The sequence below is a fragment of the Hypanus sabinus genome, chromosome 13 (assembly GCF_030144855.1).
Source record: "Hypanus sabinus isolate sHypSab1 chromosome 13, sHypSab1.hap1, whole genome shotgun sequence".
Lineage (NCBI taxonomy): Eukaryota > Metazoa > Chordata > Chondrichthyes > Myliobatiformes > Dasyatidae > Hypanus > Hypanus sabinus.
This window is the reverse complement of record NC_082718.1, coordinates 42,969,217-42,984,696: the sequence shown is the minus strand read 5'-3', so window position 1 is coordinate 42,984,696 and position 15,480 is coordinate 42,969,217. Positions and strand designations below refer to the sequence as shown.

Here is a 15,480-nt window from a genome sequence, read left to right as displayed (position 1 = left end):
GTAGATGCTTCGCAGGCCCATCCTTTCCACAGTCTGCACCTGCAGAAGCAAAGACTGCTCTGTTCCGATTAAACTCGCCAAGGGATCAATTACAACTGTTTGTTCAGACACGATCATAGTTACACACCTGCACTGAATAACTACAAGACACAATTTATTTTATTTGACTTAAAATGTAACAATTGCACATAAATGTGAAATAATCAATTAGTAAAATTTCCATGACTTATTTCAATAAGCAATTGACAACATAAAGATATTCTCATTGTTCTGGCTATGCTGTCAATTGAACATGGAAGTCAGGAGACAACATTGCCAAGAAAATGGAGTTTACCTTTCTTTTTAATGTGTTTAGCACAGAGTGTTAATCCCTAATTGGATGCAGCTCAAAAGTTCCTTAAATTGGCCAAAAAAAATGCCATGGCGCTTTGCATCCAGAATCACGCTGTAAAGGAGGATTTGTGTGGTTCCACAAGGGGCCTCACTAAATTTAGATCAGTTAGAAACATGTTGCTGCGGCACCAAAAACAGAAAATCACTGGTTTTTAAAAGCCCATTCACCATGGCACCCAGGCAGTGGCACGAAACATTTTGGCTCCACGAAGGGAAAAGAGGGCGCAAGATAGAGCTGTGTGAAGTTCACCAAGAGATGCCAAAAATAAGTAGGCCAAGTGTACTTGGGGTTTAGGAGACTTCCCCAGCACCACCTTCGAGAGTATAGCGGCGGAGGTCACCATCATCCCTTTCAGGATAGAGAATCGGTGCAGTGTAGATCAAAAGTGAGACTTTTTTGCCTACAAAAGGTATTCAAAGTGAGCTCTAGAATAATAGAAATACTGTTCTTTCATTCTAACTTGGAGACATTCACTCTCACATTATCAATGACATTAAATCTCTGGCAGCCAGCAGCTTTCAAAAGTAGAATATGAAAGGGGTACTCAATGTCTTTCATCTTCATTCAGACAAAGAAATTGAGGAATAGGAGAGACAGCATCACATAGGAGAGGGGGCCCAAGCACGTTCAATACCTCACCCATATGGAGCAGATAATCTGTGCCTATGGGCAGAGCGGCTACTAAGCCACGAGCCACCTCAGGAACACTCTGCAATCAATCTGCAAGCATGCTCACTAATAGTATTTCAAGATCATCATTAAATCCCTTTCGATTTAATCATCAGTTAATACCTCAATGACATCTAGACCATAAGACTATTATGACATAGGAGCAGAATTAGACCATTTGGGCCTAATTACTTTGGTCATACCTACAAATGTAACAAACTTCTATTTCATCTGTTGGCTATAAGCCACCCTCAGAAGCCAGAAGGGATATTGGTAGAGAACCATCTCAGAAAATGTCACCACAGGGATGTGCAGGTATGTTCAGAGGAGAACACATCATCGGAATGAACAAGGGGAGTAGTGGACTGAAGTCTGGCACAAGTTATAAAAAATCTGGTGCATGAGCTCACTAGAGGGATGGTCTATACATCCACCCACAATGGATGGCTTGGATGTGGACCAGGATTAGGTTGCTTTCCTGCTGGGCTGATTCAGATGGACTGTGAACTGTTGGTCCTGCTTCACCAGCTGCAGCAGACCACAAAAAAACATGGAAAAATGCATTTCTAGCCTCTCAGGAGACCAAATGCAGCCAGAAGACTATGATCTCCTCTCTAGAAACTGCATATACTTCTTTTCAAGGAACTCAGCAAAAAGTACAATCAGAAAACTATCAGTGGCACATGAAAGCAGGTATGGAGGCCACATTAAGTTTGATCCTGGCTGATAGCTGAGTAATTCTTGTCTCTTGTCTTTGCCACACAGAAGCAGCTTGAAGTACTTAAGGAACTGTAGGGAACAGCCTGTTGTCCTTGTTGAGCAGAGGGACTCCATTCAAGAGCAGTGCGCTGCTTTCAGTGGACACAGGGATACCATCCATGAGATTGTTGTAGTTGTCCAGGAACAAAGCATTGATTCACATCAACAATTGCTGTTGTCAATGAAAGCAGGGATCCTGTTTGTAGGCAGAGTGTTCCCTCACATGAGGAAAGAGAGGCAAAAGGTGAACAACTAGATCTGTCAAAGGAAAAAAGATAAGGCACAAGAGGACTCATCTTTTTTCTGCAGCAACAGCCACAACACCCCCAACACTTCACCACCACCCTCCTCCATCTCGCAGAACTGGTCGTCACCCTCAACAATTTTTCCTTTGACTCCTCCCACTTGCTTCAAACCCGAGGTGTAGCCACGGGGACACACAAGGGCCCCAAATATGCCTTACTTCAGGGCGTCGCTGGTAATGCTCCCCAACTCTTCCTCCGCTACACTGATGACTGCATTGGTGCTGCTTCACGCTCATCAATTTCATCAACTTTGCCTCTAACTTCCACCCTGCCCTTAAGTACACTTGGTCCATTTCTGATATCTTCCTCCCCATTTGTGATCTATCTGTCTCCATCTCTGGAAATAAACTGTTGACCAACGTCTTTTAAAAACCTACCAATTGCTATGGCTATTTTGACTGTACCTCTTCCTTCCCTGGGTAAAATGCTATTCAGTTCCTTTGTTGCCTCTATTCCCAGGACACAGCTTTCCTTTCTAGGACATCAAAGATTTCCTCCTCCTTCAAAGAACAGGATTTCCCTTCCCTCATTATTGATACTGCCTACACTTGCATCTCTTCCATTTCCTGTACACCTACGCATCTACACTCACCTGATTTTCTCATTGCCTTAACAGTGATAGAGTTCCTCTCAGCCTTACCTAGCACCCCATCAGCCTCCACATTCACCTCAACTTCCACCATCTGCAAAGGGATCCTACCACCAAGCATATCTTTACCTCCCACCCACTCTCCACTTTCAACAGGGATCACACCCTCCATGATTCTCTTGTCCATTCATCTCTCCCCACCAATCTTCCTCTTGGCATCTCTTCCTGAAAGCAGCCAAAGTGCTATGCCTGCCCATTCACCTCCTCCCCCACCTCCATTCAGGGCCCCAAACAGTCCTTCCAGGTGAGGCCACACTTCACCTGTGAATCAGCTAGGGTCATCTATTGTATCCGGTGCTCCCAATGTGGCCCCCTCTATGTTTGTGGGATGTTATGCACTCTCCTCTCCTATCAGATTCCTTCCTCTCCAGCCCTTTACCTTTCCCACTCACCTGGCTTGACCCTTCACCTTCTAGCTATCCTCCTTCCCCTCCCCCCCCCACCATTTTATTTTGGCATTGTCCCCCTTCCTTTTCAGTCCTGATGAAGAGTCTTGGCCTGAAACGTTGACTGTTTATTCATTTCCACAGATGTTGCCTGACCTGCTGAGTTCCTCCAGCATTCTATGTGTGTTGCTCTGCATTTCCAGCATCTGCAGACTTTCTCATGTTAAGGAGGCTCAAAGCTGCAGTAACATTTAGGTCCTCAGGGTGGGTACAATTGGTGGTGGGGGGGTGAGGGAAGGTAACTGGTAGGAACATCCAAGCCACAACAGAGTCACTCCCAAAATGCTTAAAATTTCCTATAGTAGAATTAATATTCTTAAAATGATTTTGATTTTTTGTTACATTTCAGGATTAGCTTAGACAAACAACCTGTGAGAGACTCAGTTAAGATCTCTATTATTAAATAAGTACTTTTCTGATATAAAAATGCCGGAACAAACATACAAAGGTTTATCCTATCAAGCTGGTTTATACAGTGTCATAAATAATAAATTGGCAAATATAGTTCATTTATTAAAAATAGAACTTTAGTTTACTGTATTTGTTGTATGACATGCTACAAAGAACTAGACATCATGATCTATTCTAAGTAATGATTGTACTTTGCACTGGTTTATCAATGTCATAGTTTTTCCAATACAAATCAGAAATTAAATACTGTATTGTGTCTTCTTGGAACCTTCATTAACTGACATTTGGAAGAGATATTTATTAATTTGATAATGATTCTTACCTCTTCCCATTCAGCTGTGAAGGAAGGTGTTCGTTCCAAACATTTCCCCGTGCATTGTTTGCTTTCCTTAAAGTAGTTTGAAACAGACTCACAGCGTGTGTTCCTTGATTCTTCCTCGATAGGTGAGCAAGTAATAAGATTGGAGTCTGACTTTGAAATGTTTCTGCCCAACTGTAATTCAAGGAGAGTCTTTCCTCCTGATCTTACCCTTCCTAAAGTGCAAGCTCTGTCTTCAAAGCCAAGCTTTTCTCCAGTGTTGCTTACCCAGTGATCGTCATTCCGAAAAGTTCTAGTGCTGACAAAAGTGTCACTGTCATTATGGTTCACTTTTGTATGGAAAATGGTCTTGTAAACAACTTGTGATCTGGCTTCTTTGTCTGATATTGATACATCGCTGTTATTATGCTGCACTTGTGACTCATTTGTTTCATCACTACATTGAAGTGAATCTGTTCTAATTAACTTTGGCTCCTGGGTTGACTCTTTGATCCTCAAGGTGCTGTCATTGGTGAACTCCTTATTTGTCTTGGTGTACAGATGATAGGGATTCTCTGGAGATTCACAAGCTGGGGAAGAGCCATGTAATAAACCTGCAAACTGCTTAGGGACATGCCCATCATGGAGTTCCTCTTCTGCTGAGGCTTCACGTTGGCAAAGATTCTCCTCTGGCAAAGACAGGGATAAGCTGTTAGTAATTTCAAATTCTATACAGAAAACAATTAAACGATGAATTGTGTTTAATTAAAGTAGAGGCTGTTTTCTTCAGAAATAAAGTAACAGACAATTTACCAATTCCTCTTTCATCTGTAGAACATTAGCTCAAGAGTGGAAGAGAGATTGGTAAACTGCCTTATTTTATTTCTTATCTATCAGCCATGGAACTGATAGTGCCCATTTTTAACTTTTTTCTTATAAATTACAAGGAAGCTATTCAGCCCATTTAATCTAGAGTGGCTCTCAGAGGAACCTTATCAGTGTTATTTTCCCATTTATTTCCCTAGAAACTTATTCTCTCTGAAATGGGCAAAAATTCCAACACCACCCCCCCCACCGCCCCATGCCTATCCACAATTCTTTTGCAACCAAACCATAGTAAGAGCAGTTTACGCCAGCTAGCTTATCTACCAGAGGTGGGGAGAAATTGAAACACCCAGAGGAAACCCAGGAGGTCACAGGAAGAGAGTGAAAACTACACACAGGTAGCAGCCAAGGTGAGAGTCAAACCCAGCTGCTGGAGCTTTGAGACAGCAGCACTAATGCTGAAACACTGGTAAATATTTCACTTTCATTGCTTCATTCAGTCTGAAGGATTTCTTAAGCAAACCTTGTCAAGTTCCACATTACTGAAATATTTCACTTTTTTGTGCTTCACAACATATTGCACTTCTATCTTTGAAATGCTTTAGTTTTACTTCAACACATTTGAACGAAATAAATCAAGAGAGAGAATCCTACAAGAGCTATCCTTCAAAATCTGTACACTGAAAATGGGATAAGGATGTGTCTATGGGATGCTAATATTAAAAATAAAAAAAATACATATGATATGAATGAAATTATTGTATTCATAATTACTCTATCAAAACATTTGGGGTTCTGACATTTAACTGTCATTCATTCTTTGGGGGCACTCCTCCGTTTTCATGGATGGTTGCAAAGAAAAAGCATTTCAGGATGTATATTTTATACATTTCTCTGATATTAAAATGTACCTTTGAGAGCTTTGAAACCTTTGAATTAATCCATAAGTTCAGCAAATAGCTTGTACTACCTAAACTCCATCCCAACATAACTTTTCAGCACATTGCGAATGACATGTTTCACAGACAAGCACTAGCTTTTATGAACAGAAACTTAAACCTTATATGCTCAGTAAATGACTTACTGAGTACCTCAGGATTTTTCATTTTCCTTCGGCTGAGAAGGAAAAAGAATACATTGCCATTCAGATACGCTTAAATTCTGCACAACTATAACATCATACTGACAAAAGTAGGACATTGTATTTACATATAGACAATTACAAAAAAATGCCTCAAGATGTTTCACAAATAGAAACATGGTAATAGATAATAAAAGAGAAGGCAAGAAAGATAATTGGAAGCTCTAATATAGAGATGGATTTTGTAACGGCTTTTAAAAGGTGAAGTTGAAGAGAAGTTTTTGGATAAGAAGCAACATAAGGCCCCTCAAGCACGACCTTCTGTTCAACAATATCATGGCCTATTCTTATATCCCTAGATTCCCTGAATACCCAGAATTCTATTGACCTTAGATATGAAGGCAGAATTCCAGATATTTGTTACAATCCTAAATGGCCTACATCTTAATTCAAGACAAATGCCTCTTGTTCTAGTCTCTTTAGCTAGAGGAAATCATCCATCCCAAATCTGAACTGCAATGCCCTAAAAACTCTCTGTTTCAATGAGATCACCTTCATTCTTCCAAACTGTACAGAATAGAAGCCTAGTCTATTTAATTTCCCTTCATAAGATAGATCCACTATTTCATGGAACCAACCTGGTAAATTTTTGGTCAATTTCATTTGTAACAACCATATACAATACTTCAGGTGTAATCCTCTAGTAATAAAGGCCAACTTATCCATTGCTTACACAAAGTACACTGCAGATGCTGTGGTCAAATCAAGACGTACAAAAAGGCTGGATGAACTCAGCAGGTCGGGCAGCATCCATTGAAAGGAGCAGTCAACGTTTCAGGTCGAGACCCTTCGTTAGGACTAATATCCATTGCTTTCCTCATTGCCTGTTGCACCTACGTGTCAACTTTCAGTGACTTATGGACACTCAAGTCTCATTAATCAATAATATTCCCATTTTTTACCTCTTAAAAAAATCCTCCTTTTTCCTGCTTTCTCCACCAAAGTGAATACCTATACATTTCTTTTCAGTGTACTCTACTGTCATGTTGTTGCTCATTCATTTAGCTTGTCTAAATGCCCTTAAAACCTCTTTGCATCCTCATTTCTACCCACAATTATCATTCCACTTCACATTATTATCAAAGTAGAAAATACTGCACTTGGTCACCTCAACCAGACTCTTGATATTGATCATGAATAGTTTAAGTCTGGGTTCAAACTTACCATTGCACAGGTATATATACACAGGTGTAAATGTCATGAAAACTTGGTTCTTGTGGCAAAAGCAAATTAGAAACATCAAATATAAGTAAATAAACTTAATTAAGATAAATTATACATAACTTAATAAGTGGTAGCATGCACTAATCCTTGTTTTTCCAAGTCTTGGTAATAAATCCTTTATTATAAAGTCCAGCATTTACCCTATTCCTGATACAAAGAAGTTTGTTTTTACTTCCGCTCTTTTTCTGAATTGTAGTCAATGTTGTTTAATCTCCAGTCTTCGAGACCATTCCAAAATCTATGTGAAAACTGATAAAACGGACTATCTGCTCTTTTTATAGCCAACTCTTCCATTGCGCTGGGATGTAGATCATCAGGACCTTGGGATTTAATAGTTTTCAGGTTCATTAACTTCTCTCAGAGTCTTTATTTACTAACTTATCTCCTCGTTTGCACTGGAGCTTAGATCTACATCATTTCTGAACAGAATTTTTAAGCCTTCTTCCATGAAAACAGACTCACATTTGTTGAATTTCTCTGCCATTTCCTTATCCTCCATTACATTCTCTCTGTCAAAAACCATATTTCCGCATACTTTAAAAATATTTATGTCTTTGAAAGCTCATATAACCTTTTAAGATATTTCTCAGTAGATGACTTTTATTTTAGTCTCCCAGACATTCTTAGTGATTAATCCTCAGGATAACTGCTTTTGCTGGCAATTTTATTTCTGATTTTAAACTAATTTTAAATTCTCCAAGTTGGTCCACAAGGCTGGAGACACCTGGTCACTTGAGTCTAATCAGTTTGGGGAGTAGGAGTTAATTAGCAATAGAATTGTGGAGGGTCAAAGAGATGTTCAGAATAGTGCTAAGAATTTGGTTATCACACGAAGAAGAAAAGATAACAAATACGTCACTGGAAGAGCATGAGGATCAGTGCTGAGTTTCAGATACTTACAGATGAAAATAATGACTTAAATGAAGGGATGAATTTCAGTGCTGCAAAGAGCATTTATAACCCAAATACTAAGACCTTACCCACTGAGAGCTAACAATCAGAGCTGGGATTCATGAAACAACTTACATGTAAATGTAGAAGGAATAATAATGTCAGTGATACAAAGTTGGTAGGTTTGTGGATAGTGAGAAATGTCAGTAGGACAGCAGGATGCAGATCAAATGGAAAGCTGGGCAGAGCACTGGCAGAAGGAATTTAATCTTGACAAGTGCGAGATGATGCACTTTGGGAAGTCAAGTCAAATGGTGCCACACTGAGAAATATTAATGGACCATTGGCTCAAGTGCACAGATCCTGTGAGTGGCAGAGGCATATAGCATGCTTACTTACATATCCCAGGATGTAGAACATAAAAGTTGAGCTTTTTTGCAACTTTATAAAGCTTTGGTTAGACTGTACTTGGAGCTTTTTGAGCTGTTCTGAAAGAAGAAAGTTGTTGTGACTGAGAGAGTGCAGAGGAGATTCACCAGGATATTGCCTGAATTGGTGGAATTCAGTTATAGGAAGAGATTGAGTAAGATCACCAACAAGGGAAAATCTGCAGATGCTGGAAATCTGAGCAACACACTCAAAATGCTGGAGGAACTCAGCAGGCCAGGCAGCATCTATAGAAAATAGTACAGTCAATGTTTTGGGCAGGAGTCCTCCCTCACTACCTTTCAGGGCCCTAAACAGTCCTCTCAGGTGAGGCGACACTTCACCTGTGACCCTGTTGAGGTCCTTTACTGTTTTCAATGCTCCCGGTGTGGCCTCCTGTACATAGGTGAGACCTGATGTAGATTGCGAGACTTCTTCACTGAGCATCTACACTCCGCCAGAACAAGCGGGATCTCCCAGTGGCCACTCATTTTAATTCAACTTTCTATTCCTATTCCAATATGTCCATCCATGGCCTTCTCGACTGTCATGGTGAGGCCACACTTAGGTTAGAGGAACAACAACTTATATTCCATTTGGGTAGTCTCCAACATCTTTTTTAGTAATGCCCCCCACCCCCCCACTTCTCTATTTCCCACCCCCTTTTCTCACTCTCACCTCACCTCCTTGCTCGCCCCTTGCCTCTCTCTGGTGCTCCTTCCCCTTTTTCTTTCTTCCATGGCCTTCTGTCTCTTTCACCAATCAACTTCCCAGCTCCTTACTTCATCCCAACTCTTCAGGTTTCACAAATTACCTGGTGTTTCTCTCCTCTCCTCCATCTTTTAAATCTACTCCTCAGCTTTTTAATCTCGTTTTGGCCCAAAACGTTGACTGTACTTTTTTCCATAGATGCTGTCTGGCTTATTTTGTGTGTGTAGATTGTATAGAATGGTTTTCCCCCTGGAATGGAGCTTGAGGAGATACTCAATCTTTTTCTGCTAGTAGTGATATCAAAGATAAAAGGCCATAGAGTTAACTTGAGAGGAAGGTGTTTTAAAGGGGATAAGAGAGGAAAATCTTTTTGTTGCTATCTGGAACTCACAGCATGAGGAAGTGCTGCAGGTAAATACAATTGTTTCATTTAAGAGACAGTTAAATAGTCACTTAAATAGGCAAGGCATTAAAAAACCATAAATCTTAAATGTTAATTCTAATTTTTGCTATAATTGCATGTTAACTTCTAGTGTTTCACAGACGGAGTTTCAGATCTCTCTGAATGCTAATATTTTTCAATCCTTACTATTTAAAACACCCTTCTTTTCTCATTTTTCTTATGAAAGTTGATGATTTCACTGTTTTCTACTACATTAACCTGCTGCAATTCTACTACCATAAACCTGCAATGTCCTCACCATTCACTTAGCATAGTTATATCCTATCGATCTTTCTCAGAACTCATACTGTCACCCAGTGTGATTATACTTCTGGTTTTTTTTTGTGTTATGTTAATTGTGAGAGCATTGTTTCATCATTTATTTGTGCTCTGAATGAGGTCCCTTTATACATCTGCATATTGGCAACTCTGTCCTCTCTGATTTCAGAAGAAATAACAAAAACTGGTAAGTTACCTGTTAGCCTTAAGCTCTCATTGAAGCCAACAAAATGGTTCTAAAAACAAGATTGATGTTGAAAAATTAACTTTCATAAAATTCCCAAATATTCACACTAAAGAACTTATTTTGATGGCAAGTTGGAAAGGGGGTTAATTGTGCCATTTCTAATAGTTTTTTTACATTTACTATGAACTTGGTGTCCACATGTAAAACTCTTATGCTATTCTGTAGTGGTGGATAGTTGAGACAGCTAATGAGCTTGCATGCTTAAAAATACTACAGCATTCGGAGCTGGGGGTTGTGCTTTCTTCTCTCTTTTTTTGGTTTGCTGGCTACACAAGACTAGACTTCCTTCACATTGCTTCTGAGAGTGTAAAGACAATCCGGCGATTCTAGCCAACCCATCCATCCCTAGTGGAGGCTTCTTAAAACTGGGCATGCCAGTATCTCTGAGTAAATGATAACAGTCTGGAACATGTAACCTGCCACTTGACAGCTTTTTAACCTTACAGCTGCAGCATAATCTGCTTAGCATTCTCCTACTAACACCTGCTGACCTTCTGCTGGAGTTCAGCTGTCTCTTCCAACAGGTACTGACTTCACTGGTACAGCTGCTTCTGTGTGTGCTATTGTTCTTAATGTTCAGAGTTTGATATCATGAAATTCTTAAATTCATTGGCTGCAGGGGTTCCACGTGAAATGAAATTGGGCAAAATGTAGTCACTGGTTCATTCATTTTGTGCCCTGTAGTATGATGTAGGAGATCATGGCCTTTCCATGACCATGATTGGTCTTGGAAAATGGTTCTGCAGATGTGGTTTGCCACTGCCTTCTTCTGGGTAGTGTCTTTACAAGACAGGAGTATTATCAACACTCTTTAGAGACTGTCTGCCTGGCGTCAGTGGTCACATATCTAGGACCTGTGATTTGCACCAGCTGCTCATACGACCTTCCCACACCTGCCTCCATGGCTTCATGTGACCCTGATGGAGGAGCTAAGCAGGTGCTACACCTTGCCCAAGTGTGACCTGCATGCTAGCGGAGAGTAGGAGTGCCTTACTCCTCCTTTGGGAGAGACGTATCTCCACACCCTCTCCCCCCCCCATAGTAGATGGGCATTTGTCAGAAACCTGAATGGGCAGCATTAACTCATTCATCAATGGTATGTTGTAAATTATTACACCTAGGGACATAAATGTATCATAGACTATTTTAATACATATTAGTACTATACTTACATAAATACATAATGTAACTTGTACAACCAGAGCTAAGGCAACATTATTCCAAAATTAGTTTTCTTTACTAGTCATCAAATTTATAGTTTTTCTTTTCCAGTAGAAATTATTATTTTAAAAAAATTATCGAGATACAGCATACAATAACCCCTTCCGGTCCTTCAAGCTGCACTGCCCATCAATCCCACGATTTAATTCTAGCCTCATCATGGGACAATTTACAAGGATCAATTAACCTACCAAGGGGTACATCTTTGGACTGTGGGAAGAAACCAGAGCACACAGTGGAAACCCACATGGCCACAGGGAGAATGTACAAACTTAGAGATACTGGTGGAATTGAAGGAAAAATAACATAAAACCTTTCTACTAAAAGCATGCATGATTTTGCTTTAAGAATCTACTAACTTCAGCCAAAAGCTGTCAGACATCAAACTGAAATCTTTTCTTTCCACAGGCTGTCCATTTAAATTGGAGGTTAATAAATAAGACCAGATGTTACTTCATTGGCTCTTCACTCAACCATGGATCATCTGGACAGTGAAGATGCATACATCAGGATGCTCTTCATTAACTACATCTCTGCATTCAATACTATCATCCTCTCAAAACTAATCAATAAGCTCCAATCCCTTGGCCTCAATATCTCCTTGTGCAACTGGATCATGGATTTCCTCACTTGCAGACTCCAGTGAGTTCGTATTGGCAACAACATCTCCACCACAATCTCCATCAGCATAGGTGCACCACAAGGCTGTGAGGTTAGCTCCCTGCTCTACTCACCTTATACTTATGGTATTATATAGGCAGCTGCAGAGGCCAGGTTGTGGGATATATTTAAGTTGTAGTTTGATAGGTTCTTGATTAATTAGGACATGAACAGGGAGAAGGCAGGAAAATGGGGTTGAGAGGGAAATGGATCAGGCATGATGAAATGGCAGAACAGACTGGATGGGCTGAATGGCCTAATTCTGCTCCTATGTCTTAAGGTCTTATGGCTAAGCACAGCTCCATTACCATATTTATGTTTGTCGATGACACCAATTGTCATTGGCCAAATCAAAGGTGGTGATGATGAGCATATAGGAGGAAGATTGAATACCTGGCTGACTGGTATCACAACAACTCTCAGTCAATGTCAGTAAAGCCGAAGAATTGATAATTGACTACAGGAGGAGGAAAGCAGGTATCCATGAGCCAGCCCTCGTCAAGGAATCAGAGGTGGAGAGGGTCAACAACTTCAAATTCCTTGGTGTTATCATTTCAGAGATCCTGTCCGACATGAAAATGTCATTATGAAGAGAGGACTGTAACACTTCTACTTTCCTGGAAGTCTGTGAAGATTTGGCGCACGCACGCACACACGCACACACACCCTTTTTAAATGGTCCAGTCAGAAACAAAGATACATGCTACCCGTCCTCACTGCTGACAGAGAAAGAGCAGGAGCAGAAGTATAAAATGCCACAAATAGTCCGTGTCATTTATGAAGTCAGACAAATGTGATGATCATGGTAGGATTCTGGTGAGGAGCTAGCCATTTGGTGAGCTCTGATAGATGATCTGCAACCACAGTCAGCTCTTCATATTCCTCTGTGGTTATGACGATGATGATGGAACTTTTAAAAGCACATGATCATTGTGTTCCGTGTGGCCAGATCACAATGAAATAGACAAAAGATAATAGACGGTAGGCGCAGGAGTAGGCCATTCGGCTCTTCAAGCCAGCACCGTCATTCACTGTGATCATGGCTGATCATCCACAATCAGTACCCCGTTCCTGCCTTCTCCCCATATCCCTTAACTCTGCTATCTTTAAGAGCTCTATCTAACTCTTTCTTGAAAGCATCCAGAGAATTGGCCTCCACTGTCTTCTGAGGCAGAGCATTCCACAGATCCACAACTCTCTGGGTGAATAAGTTTTTCCTCATCTCCATTCTAAATGGCCTACCCCTTATTTTTATACTGTGGGCTCTAGTTCTGGACTCTCCCAACATCAGGAACATGTTTCCTGCCTCTAGCATGTCCAATCACTTAATAATCTTATATGTTTCAATCAGATCCCCTCTCATCCTTCTAATTTCCAGTGTATACAAGCCCAGTCGCTCCAATCTTTCAACATATAACAGTCTCGGCATCTCGGGAATCAACCTCATGAACCTGCCCTGCACTCCCTCAATAGCAAGAATGTCCTTCCTCAAATTTGGAGACCAAAACTGAACACAATACTCCAGGTGTGGTCTCATCAGGGCTCTGTACAACTGCAGAAGGACCTCTTTGCTCCTATACTCAACTCCCCCTTGTTATGAAGGCCAACATGCCATTAGCTTTCTTCACTGCCTGCTGTACCTGCATGCTTACTTTCAGTGACTGATGAACAAGGACACCTAGATCTTGTTGTACTTCCCCTTTTCCTAACTTGACACCATTTTGATAGTAATCTGCCTTCCTGTTCTTGCCACCAAAGTGGATAACCTCACATTTATGCACATTAAACTGCATCTGCCATGCATCTGCCCACTCACCCAACCTGTCCAAGTCACCCTGCATTCTCATAACATCCTCCTCACATTTCAAACAGCCACCCAGTTTTATGTCATCTGCTGCAAATTTGCTAATGTTACTTTTAATCCCTTCATCTAAATCATTAATGTATATTGTAAATAACTGCGGTCCCAGCACCGAGCCGTGTGATACCCCACTAGTCACTGCCTGCCATTCTAAAAGGGACCTGTTAATCCCTACTCTTTGTTTCCTGTCTGCCAACCAATTTTCTATCCATGTCAGTACCCTACCCTCAATACCATGTGCTCTAATTTTGCCCACTAATCTCCTACGTGGGACCTTATCAAAGGCTTTCTGAAAGTCCAGGTACACTACATCCACTGGTTCTCCCTTGTCCATTTTCATAGTTACATCCTCAAAAAATTCCATAAGATTAGTCAAGCATGATTTCCCCTTCGTAAATCCATGCTGACTTGGACCGATCCTGATACTGCTATCCAAATGTGCCACCATTTCATCTTTTATAATTGACTCCAGCATCTTTCCCACCACTGATGTCAGGCTAACTGGTCTATCAATCGAAATGACATTAATCGAGCAACTGACACACTTTACAGAAGACCTAAGGAATTCATTAAATTAGTCTGTGTAGAAAGAAAGCATTCAGGTACTCCTTTTTTATAAACTATCTTCTATATTTTCTCACTTAAGGTCCTGTTAAACTGAAGCAACTATCATGGAATTTCTAGTCCTTTAAAGTGTTCAATTTCATTCAGCCCATCACTAAATTGATTCCACAACCTATGAAGTCGCTTTCAAGGACTCTTCCTCTCATCTTCTCAATATTTATTATTTATTTATTATTATCGTTTGCTTTTTTCTTTTTTGTATGTGCTCAACTTGTTGTCTTTTGCACATTGGTTGTTTGTGTGCAGGTTTTTATTGATTCAATTATTTTTTTTATTTACTGTGAATACCCACAAGAAAATGAATCTCAAGATAGTATATGGTGACGTGTATGTACTTAAATTTCCTTGAAAGTTGAACTTAAAAAAAAAGTAGAGAACACCTCAGGAGAGTAAGATGGAAAAAAAATATTTAAGTGAGATGGTGGAGATTCTTACTGTATTCAATTTTAACTGTAATGAGATTGTTCAACTTCTGTTGGAAGTATTTGATATTTCTGTCAGTCTTTGATCTGCCAGAGCCTAAAGCTCTTGACAACTAAAGCTTCTTTGCCTTAGGAATGTTTTCACTATCATCACTAAACTGCATGTTTCCTTGTATACCTCAATATAATTCTTGGGGATAGTGGGTTTGTCATACGTGACATGAAAACAAATTAAGCAGACTGGGCCTATCCTCTACACGTCTGGAAGAAGAAGAGATGAGCCCACTGAAGTGTATAAAGTTGTCTCAGGCTTGACAAGGTAGATGAAGAGTTGATGTTTCCTTTGGCTACAGTATCGAGAAGTAGGGTAATATTTTCAAAATAAGGGTCAGCCATTTGGGCAAGTTTTTCCTTGGGTGCAGAATCTTTGGAGCTGCCTCCTCAAAGAGGGTTGTGGAGGCCAATTCCTTAGTAGGTTCACATTAGTGATATGTAGATTTTTAGGTGTTAGTTGTATTAAAAGACACATGGTTAATGGGGGTGGGGGATGGTAAAAGATCACCCATGTTCTTATT

At 40.3% G+C, this 15,480-nt stretch overlaps 1 protein-coding gene across 12 annotated transcripts in view; it reads right to left on the bottom strand.

The window, feature by feature from the left end:
• The window catches only part of anks1b (ankyrin repeat and sterile alpha motif domain containing 1B), an 864,202-nt gene that overhangs the window by 135,345 nt on the left and 713,377 nt on the right, over positions 1–15,480 (bottom strand). For all 12 annotated transcript variants that reach the window (XM_059987507.1, XM_059987513.1, XM_059987511.1 and 9 more), the window contains one exon: positions 3,956–4,620. In XM_059987507.1, the coding sequence (XP_059843490.1) occupies positions 3,956–4,620 (665 nt within the window). The remainder of the gene's footprint in view (positions 1–3,955; positions 4,621–15,480) is intronic.